This window comes from Charadrius vociferus, unplaced genomic scaffold (assembly GCF_000708025.1).
Source record: "Charadrius vociferus isolate BGI_N301 unplaced genomic scaffold, ASM70802v2 scaffold342, whole genome shotgun sequence".
NCBI lineage: Eukaryota > Metazoa > Chordata > Aves > Charadriiformes > Charadriidae > Charadrius > Charadrius vociferus.
Genome location: NW_009647231.1, coordinates 53,204 through 65,513, shown reverse-complemented (window position 1 = coordinate 65,513; position 12,310 = coordinate 53,204). Strand labels below are relative to the sequence as shown.

At 42.0% G+C, this 12,310-nt stretch overlaps 1 protein-coding gene across 1 annotated transcript in view; it reads right to left on the bottom strand.

Annotated features, from left to right (window-relative positions):
* The window catches only part of LRRC1 (leucine rich repeat containing 1), a 66,810-nt gene that overhangs the window by 36,467 nt on the left and 18,033 nt on the right, over window positions 1-12,310 (bottom strand). Inside the window, exons 4-5 of the mRNA XM_009879838.1 lie at window positions 5,432-5,510; window positions 2,162-2,251 (exon numbers count right to left, since the gene is read on the bottom strand). Of these exons, the coding sequence (XP_009878140.1) occupies window positions 2,162-2,251; window positions 5,432-5,510 (169 nt within the window). The remainder of the gene's footprint in view (window positions 1-2,161; window positions 2,252-5,431; window positions 5,511-12,310) is intronic.

Sequence of the window (12,310 nt, the reverse complement as noted above, 5' to 3'; positions counted from 1 at the left end):
AGCCAGCAACCTTCCCCTAGCTGCCGTCTGCAAATCAGCAGTCCACCTCAAGTTTTGGGAATCGTTTCAGCTTGTCATCTTCCTCGTATTCATTTTCAGAATCCGGCAGGATCCCAGATTTTTGGCCTTGGTTTTCAGTAACCGCAAAGTCTGAACAAGCCTGTTCTTAGCTGCTGGTGCTGCGAAAAGCTGCATGAGAAGTTTTGTGAACTTTTACAGAAAACGAAGAATGTCACAAAAGCCCTGGTCCATGCAATTTTTAGGTAAGATTTTGCCATAGTCACTGGGTGCACGTTAGCTGTTCCTGTTAGTGCTTGTGGAAGGTTTCAAAAGACATTTTCCACTTCTGTTGCTGCTGGAGTGGTGCCAGCTGACAGCTTTCATACCCATGGGAAGTGGCTAAAGTAATGCTGGTCTGAACATGACTACATTGCAGGAGCTCTTAATAATAAGATCCCTTCTGGAGGACTCCTCTGTTTAGAAACAGTTGGGTTTTACTGTTAGGGACTATGCTGACTTTCCAAAGAATCCATGTTAGAAATATTCCACTTTATGAAAGGATGCCCAAGATTAATAGGCCTCTACTGATACTCGTGACTCAACATCTCAGTTACTGTAGCTTTCTGAAGAAAGATGGAAGTGGTTTGGTACACGGCAACTTAGAACAAGAATATGGGTGAGGTAACCATAAAGGCAGGTACAGATTTAAAACAACAACAAAAAAAAAAAAGAAGAAAAAAAGCAAGCGGGGGCCAACATAGAGAGATAGAGAACAATCAGGTGCTGCAAGAAATTTCAAATTCTCTAAAATCGTCCTTCCCAGCAAAAGTAACAATCTGTAACTTTTCTGAGTTAAAGCACAGATATCTTAAGTTCTGTGAAAACTATTCATTCCTGAAGCTGGAATAGCAAGTTAGACTCTTCAGCCTGGCAAAAAACACCTGGGGATACAGCAGAAAACTACAAAAGGCATCGATGGCAGATCGAGTGCATAGGGATCAGCTGCTCACTGCCTCTTCCAATACGAGGAATCATAGGCAAGGTAGGTAGAGCCAGGCTTAAAAAAACCCCAACAACAAATCAATGAAAGGAGCAATAGACCTGTCCAGCTATTTAGCAGGGGAGAATACTAAAGATGTCTATGTAAGCTCAAGGAGAAACTGGACAAGTATGTTGAAGAGAGATTCATTATGGGCGACGAAGTAGACCAACCAAAATCCAAAGCTCAGGAAATCCTTTGAACCAGAAACAGTCAGGGGATGGAAACAGTAATCAAACACATGCTTTTCTTCTTAATCCTCACGAGGCATCTACTTACTGCAACGGTAGAAGGAAGCTGGGTTAGATGAGCCTTTGATCTGAACCAGCACAGCCATTCTCATATACTCAGGTGTGGAGACATGGAATTACCTCTTCTCCTTCAAATTGGAAAAGATACCCTTCTCTCCACTATGAGGAGAGAGATTTCCCATCTGCAAGCGTGGATGTTCATTTCAGTCAAAATGAGACAGACAAACAGTGTTCACTTTACTTGCCATATGTCTCCACTTTGGAAGTCCATCCTTGCAAGCCTGCTCTACTTTCCAGAGTTAACAAACACATGTTAAAAGCTTATCAAATTTCATCTTGAGAGCTGTTCCGTGAGTTTTCATCTCCACAGCTCCCACTGGAGTTTTTTTCAGAATCAGAGTGCTCCTATAGTTAGGTATGTTCTAATTTCCATCCTGATCACAGCCAGCTTTTACCCATCTGTTCTTGTGCCAACAATTGTCTGGTTTTGATCTAAGCTGCAAGCCCTCTGACATGTTCACAATAATGGATCAATGGCCTACTACAATGAAGGAAAGCAAAAGGTCAGATCTGCATCACCAATCGCCTATTTTATTTTGTATCTAACATTCCAAGTTACTCCAAATCCTGGAGAAGTGTCAAAACATACACACGCACTTCAGATCCTGCATTAGCCTGCCAATGTCAAGTGAAAATGCAAAGGGATTTTTCTTAAACAGACCGTTCAAACTAGAAAGAATATAAAAAATAAGCACAGACCTGTAAATAACTTTATAGATATATTACACATAATTATGCAAGTCATTTATACAATAAGCATAACAATAAAGAGAAAATAAATTAAGATAGTAATAAAGTATAAAAAACTTACTTCCCAATGTTTTCAGGTAGTGCTTGCAGAGAAATGTCATTTACTGAAAGACACGTTAGATTCTGTAATTCAGGAAAGCTTTCAGGCAACCTATGGAGATATTAATTCAAATCAAGGACTTCCAGCAGAAGTATTCATATTCACGTAATACATACTGGAAAAAAGAACATGCAGTGGAAAACAAGTCTATTTAGCAAATACACACAGAGGGAGGCATGCCCAGACTCCAGCATGACTCTCAGAAAGTTCAAAGAATCATAGTAAGAAAAAAAAAAACCAAAAACAAAAACAACTTAGCGACTTTAAAGCTTGTTTTGTGTCAAAGAATAGGTAACATCCCTGTCTCCTAGCTCCTCTCTTCCCTGCCCCCAATTTGCAACTTTAAAAAGCTACAGGGCTTGAGAACATTTTAAGTATTTTAACAATTTTTTTTTTAAAATCAAACATATTAAAACATACTTTTACTATCACCTAGATGATTAAATAATTATTTTTATTACAAATTATTTTTATTCAGGCTTCAGTTACATACATGATTACAGCATGGCCATTTTGTATTAGCTACTAGGCTTCTCTTCAATTGCTGCTTTTTGAAGAAACAATCTGTTCACTGTGAAGACTGTTGTTACAGCATTTCACACTTACTGGTTCACAATACAACAGCATGTAATCCCTCCCTTCTTACACTACAAAAATGCAGCCATATCCAAAACTCTCCCAAAGTTCCCAAAGCCTTTGGGTCCATCACCCAGCAGGTCTTCTGCAAAGCTCAGCTTCCCCTCCTCTCGCACGCATGCATTCCTGTACCACCGCTCGCCAGCAGCCGGGTTGCACCAAGCAGCTCAGTTTGGAGGTGCACAGGAGACCGGGTAGGGTAAAAGTGGCAATGAGGTAGAGGAGGAGAAGGCCCTGGCCCAGCCATCCACCTTCTGCTCGACCCCCAGAGCGCGCAACCTCAGCTCAAGCCGCGGCGTTTGGTTTGGTTCCTGCCCTCCCCATCACTCAGGTCAAGGCACACACTGTGACCTGTAGGCAACTAGCCAAAAGGAGCCACGCATCAACAGGTAAATATGACTGTGCATGATGGGGAAAGGGAAAAAGGCAAATTTTGATAAGGGGGGGGAGGGGGGGAGCTCATGTGCTCAACTCCATACTGCACTGTCATTTTCTGGACCTTATTAACAGAACATGCTCAATTATCTCCAAAAGGTGAGCTCCACGGTAACTATTCATTACCATTTAGGCTCTAAACAGGTTTAAGACTGGAGTTAAATGGTCTGATTATCTTTTGGTCAGCCTTGAAGCGGACAGGTAGTTGGACTAGATGATCATTGTAGGTCCCTTCTAGAAATATTCTATCTATAGCATATAATGGACCTCCAGTCTAATTACAATAAACGCACCTGCTTTTTATTAATACAAACCTGAAATCATCTGAAAACAGCTGGAAAAATCGTCTGCCACCCACTTTTAATGCTGCAGGTTCATGAATGATTAAGTTTGGCAATGAGGCAACATACTGTATTAGTGGTAGGACATTGATTGGGAAGATCTCTAACTGGCTTTTAAGCTTAGAGGAAATAAGGACAGGAATCAATGGCTAAAAAAAGTTCCAGGATATCACAGAGAAAAGGAAATCCCTGCTAGACTTTCCCACTCAGCCTGGGCAAATTAGTGCCAAAACCTACACCCTGTTGTACAAGTAAAATTGAACTTCTGGATCTCATCACAGAAAATACCTGGCAATCGTGTGTAAACAGCTCCTGGTATCTGTGTGTTCTAACTTAGTAAACTGCTTGGATTGATGTTTTCCAGGACGTGCATATGCTTTGGAGCCACTTTATCAAGAATTTTTAAGATTCCCTTAAACTGTCAACAAGGAGTTATGAGATCTATTTCAACCCCATTAAAAAGCCTTTCAACTCTTCCGTTAACTCCACTCAGCTGTAGCTGCGCATCCCAACTACTGTTTACGGAAACACACTATTTGGCACCCAGGCCTTACTCTGCATACAAAATGCAGAAGGATAACTAACACACTACTACGGACAATTTTGATTTCAGTACCATGAGATGCAGCCCTGAGCTCTGTGTACTGCACACTGATGCCTGGGAAAATGCTGCTTGGTGACCCTCGCCACTTGCGTATCTAAACATCCCTTCAGCCCCAGTTTGCTTTACCGGATTTTTGTGGTATTATTATCCTCGCTATATAAATGGGCTACTGCAGCGGAGGGATTAAGATCACAAGTGTCCCTTTAATACTCGGAGACGTGACTTTCCACAGAACTTAGGACACGCTATGGGTGACATTCAAAACACACTTCTAAAGAAACTCAGCTGCACACGTGGGAGAAGCCGTCTTGCAAAACCGCTGGAGCAGCTTAAGATATTACAGAGACTCTCCTGTTTGTTAGCACTCCTGCACCCCAGCCAGCCAGCTAATCGTGCAAGTATTCCCAGCCCATCTCAGCGCAAAGCAAAGCAGGTTGGCGAGCGCCCATTGCGAATACTCTTGGCTTATGTGACTTGCTCAGCATCACAAAGGAGCTCTGTGGCATGGGCTGGTTTAGGAAACAGGTCTGCAAATAGTATTCACAGCCCTTGACTAGCAGATCACCTCTTTCTCCAGCCTCATTTCACTAGATAAATTCCAAATTCTTCAGCAAATGGAACAGAGAAATGTAAACAAAATTCCTCTTCTATACTAAAAGTCTGCGTAATCCCCAAACTCCGGCTCATCAGACCGCAGACTGGCAGCAGCTGTAGCAGCCACCGACATATGTGATGCATTTTTACCACATGTTACTGCATGTCACTGTGTCCCAATTGATGGGAGGGTGATGAAATGCTAGTCCAAGCTTTAATCATTAGTAAAAGCCATTATCGGCAGCAGCTGATCTGAAGTCTATTCTAAACTGTCAGGCACCTGGGTTTGTGCCAATGCATTCGTGCTAACCACTGCCTTATCTCTCCCAAGTATGAGCACGGTTTTCCTTTGCATTTAAAAAGAGGAATGAAAATTACTTAAGAGACAATCAGATTTACATTTTTCCTGGTTGGCTAACAAATTTCATCCCCTCCCAGGTAAGATGCACATCACTTTTTAAACCTGAACTTTTGCTGCAGTCCCTGCCAGAGACAGACAGTGTTGGCAAGATTTCATAGAGATCCTAGATCACAATTTTCAAGGGCTTATTTAAAATTGTAATTGTTACAGCAAGATTGTAATTCTGGTATGGCAAGTACTAAGAAGAAGGTAGAAGTTACCTAGTCAGTGGATTCCCACTGAAATCTGCTACCTGTAGCGCTCTGCAGAATGAGATGCTTTCTGGTATTTCAGGAATATCTGCAGAAGACAAAAAAAAAGAGAAAAAAAAGTCAACAACTGTACTGCATCTACACTGAAATTATTGTCTTATTACATTCAGTAACTTGCTACTGCAAGGAGTTATCTTGGTATCTCTCAAGACATTTCATCATGTAAGACTGCTTCACGTCCAAGTACACGGCTGTTGTGGCAGAGACATTTTGTGTTTTTTCACATCCTATTTCCCCCTTCTGCTCCACACTCGTCTTCCTGACCCTAGACTACTCACCTGTCCTTGGACTGATCTTTATCAGCCTCTGCCCATCAGAAAAACAGGTTCTCCATGTGCTAGGAATGTCCTAAAGAACCAATTAAATTCTGAACTTCTTGTAATTTGATCAATACACGCCTACAATCTGTGCTGGCAGAAAGTAGGTGGGGAGGGAAAACAGGGGAAGGAAGAAGAGAATGTGCAAGTCTCTCCACCTGTAACATACGCTCATGGGAGCGGACCCGGCCTCCCTCACGCTACAGCCAGGTAATTTGAAAATATTATTCAAATTGATGGGTCCTAAGTAAGTGCTAGTGCACTATTTCAGATGGCCAGAAAGTAATCAGAGATATTTGTATGTGAAAACAGGTATTCTTTTCAAGTGTCTTACACGTAACAAATTTACCTACCAAAGTTAGGCAAGCTATCTTTAAAATAGAACTGTCTTCTGTGCCTCTTACATCAAACCATATTTCCACGAATAGGCAGTGGGTCCCCTTGCTTGCTGTCATTGAGATCCAGCAAACAGTCCTTGTTTGCTGTCATTGAGATCCAGCAAAAATCACAGAATCACAAAATTTTCAGAGTTGGAAGGGACCTCTAGAGATTATCTAGTCCAACTCCCCTGCAGGATTGCCCAGAGCACATTACTCAGGACTGCATCCAGGTGGGTCTTGAAAATCTCCAGAGAAGGGGACTCCACAACCTCCCTGGAGTGAAACAAATGAAACAAACAAGTTTGGTTTCCTTGTTTAACAACTCAGATTTTTATGATTCACTTTGAAAAACAAAACAAAACAAAAAAAGGCAAATCTTGATGTAAAAACCAGGCTTCTGTTTCCAACTTTTTTTCAATTTCCTTTTTTTTTCCCTTCTACAGAGCATTATACCTACTCCATCTCCTCTTCCTGCCGTTCTCATCACAACAAATGCTTTGGGAAATTTCATAGATTTTCCTCATGCCAGTGGCATCACTGATTGCAAAAGCCATCAGTGTTCTAAATATGTTGAAAAATATTTGGAAATTAGGTCTCCTCCTACCTAGCTGAGTAACTCAGTATTGACTTCAATTTATTTCATTCAGCTCTTCTCACCAGAAGTGGTGCGATGGAGGGAGGAGACTACCTGCTCATCAGGTTAATCTCTTGCCAGATAATCTGAGCAAATGCATCTATTTTGTGTGATTCCTGGGTCAGAACCAAACCCAGACCTAGCAAGAACATCTTCCAAACCCAGAGGTCAGCAAATGAATGTGAATGATCAGCAAAAGGGTGGTAGAGGAGCATCTCCTGGGAACCTTCTTCTGTTTCCTACATGAGTGGGTAGGGCTGGAGGGAAGGAAGGAGATGGGCACCCCCAAATGGGTTTCACTCCATCCCAAGAGGTGCTTCCTCTTAGACTGGAAGCAAATCACTCTTGCCTCACAAACTCCAGTGCTCCCAGTACACTCACTAGGCAAAGCTTTGAAAACAGCCAGGGCAGATGGAGAAACGGTTCCTAATGATTACGAGTAGCTCTGGAGTGGTCTCACCACCAACCCCAGAAATATGCTGCATATTCAGAAAATATATTCACTGTTTTTAAATGTCAAAATAATGAATGAGAGGGGTGAATATCCACAGTGCGAGACATCAACCAATCAAGCTGTGCTTCCACACCACCAAACAAAGCCACCTGGGGTGAGGTTTGCCTGGAGCCATGTGCCCAGCACAAATAGTTCCCTCAGTACACCTGGTGAAAGAGAATAAACTACTTTTAAATCTACGCAAACCCTAAGGCCTGTCAACAGCAGTAGTTGTCCCATAAAATGGAATAGGTGACTTTAGAGACTAAGTACCCTCAGAGATGTTTTATATGTTCCTACCCACCCACCCCTTCATAACAGCTTTGGTATTTGAGGGGAAACAGTTGATCTTTCCTAGAAATCCAACAGCAATGAGATAAATTCAGAGTGAAACATTAGGTAAGGCCTTTGAGGTGAGAAGGGACGGGTGACACCAAGTCCCCAAATCAGGACTCGCTCCCCTATGGCAGCCTGCCTCTCAGGAGGACCAGACCACATGGCAGGACACCAGCCCTGTGCCAAGGCCAGAGAGGTGTGGGAGCCACGATTCAGGACCCAGAGAGCAACCGAGCCTCGTGGACAGGCTCTTCAAACCTCTCCATGGGTTTCACCTCATTCACCCAGCACAACACGTGCCAGTGACGCAGTCAACAAGTAGATCCTCCATGAAGAACCTCGGAAGTAGCCATGAAGCTACTGCAGGAGCTGTAGGGCTCCCGAATTAAAATCGGGGACACTTGAACAACCAGCCTATTTCAAAAATTGTCACATTCACAAGCGTCTCTGCTGACCTCACTTCAGGAGTCAAAACCTCACACTTTATTCCTCTCACATGGTAGCGACAAACAGGTCTGAATAGTGGCACTTGAGGAACTTTAAAAAAAAGTATCATTAAGATTGCCTGATAAAATGGTGACCTTAAAGCAATGAATTCTCAAAACACTCTAAGCACTTTAAAGCATTTGCCTGTCACTAACACTCCAGAAAGTAAAAGCACTGGCGTCATTGCAGGGACATTGCTCTGTCTTGCAAAACAGATGGCAAATAAACTACTACTTTTTCTTTTTTCTTTTTTGTTAATTAAACATTCATGTAGAAGCATTTGCTTTTGAAAGGAAGTTCTAAGAAATACAAAGAGTACACAGCAATGGATTCCCTACATAAAAATATACATAAAATCAAAGCTGCATTTACATACAGAAAAGCTGATGGCTTTACCCATTCCAGTCCTCTGTGACTGAGTGTTGCCTGTAGAAGACTGAATTTGTACTACGGGGTTATTGAAGACAGAGGTCCTACATGCACTCAACAGACAATATTACTTCTACTTTGGATTACAGCCATGGCAAACGCTGATACTGAGCTCTGCTAACCGCAGCAAGTAAAGAAGTGTGTCATCCACCATCTAGTCCTCAGAACATCCTTCCCTGGATAACTAGCTGCAAAAGTCCCGAAAGGGACATCACTATTTCAAAGCTTCTGAAGGCTCAGAATAACCCGTTTCTTTGCAACCAAGGCAGCGTCCACAACTTTTATACATGCATGTATGTATACCCACCCCCCTTTCCATACAGATACACACTTTCCCTGTGTGTGAATCATTCTCCCAGATAAAAAAACAAACAAAAAGCCCCACAAAAATCAAACCTCAAGTAGAAGTAACTATCCTAATTTGTTTGGAAAAGAATTAAAATATATACACACACACAAAAAGGTAACATAACAGCAGATGACAAACTTAAAACCTCAATGATAAATGTTTCTGAAACTAACCATGCTACTGATTTCCTCCGCTAATGCGTAGTTTCATTGCCATATTGCGAATAATTTCTCTTCTACTTCTGTATGATACACTATGAAAACCAGAAAATAGGCCTTCTCAGCAAGGCTATTTTGATAAGCTTTTTCTTTAAAAAGAAAAAGCTGTATTGGGTATTACCTGTAAAAGCCAACAAGTATCTGAGCTAAGTAAAAATTACTCCAATATAATATACTACTTGAAATAAGACAGTATAGGCACCGCTTATAGTTCAGATGCATTTGCAAATTACAAAATATGTTCTGAAAATGAAATGCACTTCCCCAGCCTAGATATTCCAGACTGTGAAGTCACTACCTGAGCAAAAATCTTCAATAAGAAACAGTAACAGGCACAGGGAAAAGAAGGGAAATTCCATTTCTATGTTAACCTTTTTTTTTTTTTTTGCATGTAAAGTGCATTTTCCTCCCCGCATGAATACCTTTTTCTCTATCTAATACATTTTTCTCCTCCACCTAACTGCATAAGCAACAGACAAAAATTCACTACAACTCTTTGAACCGAGGATCATTATACATTTAGTAAGTTCAACAAGGTTGAAATATAACTTGTTTTAATTGCAAGGCATCTTAAAAAGATTTCTCAGGCAAAAACACGATCGAGTTATGAGCAGATACTTTACCACTACATGTGAAGACTACTGTAACATTGCGTTGATTAAATGAACTCAGAAGAGGAAAGGCAAGGAGCATTTTAGTATATGACAAAAAAACCCAGAGTGATTATTAAAGCTGAGAAGACGATGGTCCATAATAGAAGCATTGACATAATCAACTGAAATGCAACAGAGGATACTAAAATATATAAAGAAGTCCTTCTGTCTCTTGATGGATTAAGCAGCTTTCACCACTACTGTTGACTGCTCGATTTCCTTACAGACATCAACACGTATGTCTCTGCCAATACCGGCAGCAGTAAGGTTGAATGCTTTTCTTGCCGTTGCTGCATAACCAGCTCAAATCCTACTTAAATATCTAGGATTCTTCTAATGCTACACACTGATGAACGCTCTACATTTACACGGTGCCCCAGATGTTCTGGCATACAGATTGCGCGGCATTGCTAATAATAAAGCCATAAACCAAGCATAAGCCCTGTGACGTGTGGCAATACAAATACACTGGCAGCAAAAGAAGTCATGCCAGCAGAAGTGGATGAAAATCAAGCTTGGCAGTCATGTACATAAGAGGGCAGATTCCCCCCTCCCCCCCTTCAAAATACCTCTTCAGATGTTTATCATTCTAGTTTGCACAAGAATTTGCTAACGATCTAGCAAGTCTTTTACAAGTGACTTAAGAGGCAAGTTTGACACTAGGGAATTCTGTACTGTCGAATGAGAAAATTATGTCTAAAAACCCTTTTGTTTGGTGCTGATCTATTTTTTGTTGAAGGTTTTTACAACAGTGACATCTCTCAGTCCCCATTCCCCCACTTTCCTTCTTCTGATAGCTGGGAGGGTGGGAGGAAAGACAGCCTTCATTTACAGCATTGTATATCAAATTTCAAGAACTGGCAATATTTTTTTTTCCTGTCTACCCAAAGGCTACACAGCCATCATCCTTTATAGATTCTGCAATAGTGACCATAATTTCCAATACCTAATCAATATCAAGGCAGCAATGGCCGGGAAGGCCCTAGGCTGCGACAGGGCTACCAGACCAGAGCTATTCAAACAGCAGACTCCACCTCAAAGTAAAAAGTGTTTTTACAAGAACTTAGCTGAAGCCTCAGACATGCCACATTCCTGAGGGAGAGTTTACAATGTTCAAGAGTCTTTCAGGGAGCAACTACTGGACACTGTTATATTTTCCAGCTACGAAGGCGACGCAGAGCGCTGTGCTTTAGGAGGGCTGGAGCTGGCACACCCCATACACCCAGCAAAAGTCAACTGAAGAGTCCTGATCTAGACAGATCATAGCAGACGGCCCACCACCAGGTATGTACAACACAGGCAAAACACCTTAACCACTTAGCGATTAGTAATTCATCAACGTATTAAGCAGTTGATTAGTTTATACCAAATGTATAGCCAGGAAGCTCATTCCAGACTCAAAGAACGTAAATTCATGCAGCATTATCCCTCAGGAGATAGAGAACCAGAGGTGAACCAGAGCTCATCCATCCAATTCAATACACAGAAGAATTTTTTTTCCCCTGCCTCTTCTCACATATATAATATACAATATCTACTATAGTATATCACACATACACACAGAAGGTCCAATAAAGCATTAAACGCTGCAGTGCTCCAGTGAGAGCCCAGAGGTTCTCCTCCCACTTCCACGGAGGCTCCTCTGTGCCACCCACTGCAGAGGGGTCCCCAAGACTCCGGCCTGCTCTCCACCTCCTCCACCTTCCCAATGTGGGAGGAGGAAACCATCCACTTAGTCAAATACCTTGTAAGAAGGAATTTGTGGGGCAAATACTTGTTTGTCTTTCCGAAGGGCTCTTCAGCTGCAAAGCCCAGCCGAGTAGGCTGTTGTCTCACAGACGCCACCACCACATCTCTCTGCCCTCCCCAAAGCAGCCACGTGCAGCTCCCAGAGGAAAGGGATGGAGGAAGGTCGCTCATCCTCTCCCTCTGTTTCCACATTAAAATCATGACGGTGATCTGACAGGCTTCTTTTTTTTCTAGAAACTGGAAGGTTTTGCTACTAGCCCTGAAGGCTGCAGTAATCAACCTCTTTAGATAAATCTTGTAATTTCTGGGGCACAATGTGACAGGAGTCAGGCGGTTCTTGCAAAGTCTATTGAGATGAAGTGGCTCTCCTACAGGTTGTAACATTTTCCTCTTCAATCTCTGAGTCTGAGCATATATAATACACAAAAGATATGGCTCTTTTAAGACCTGTCTGTACAACTTGAAGGAAGATTCACAAACAGGTTCAGGTTGGGTTTTCGGAACTAAATTCCCGACTGTATAATTAACAAGAAACTGAAGCGAGGTATGCATCTCATTCCTCCTCCTCCTCGCTTCTGGACACGTCCCTTTTCCAAGGGAGGAGAGGAACAGGGGAAATCGATCCTCACAAAACTGCATTTCATGGCATACATAGATATCGGGCAATTTACTTGAAAGAAAACTGTGCGGGGACATAAAAACAAGCTGTTTTTTTGAGCAGATAGCAAATGGTAAATCAACAGACTGTCCTTCTCAGCTGCAGAGAGAAGCAGTAACACAGGAC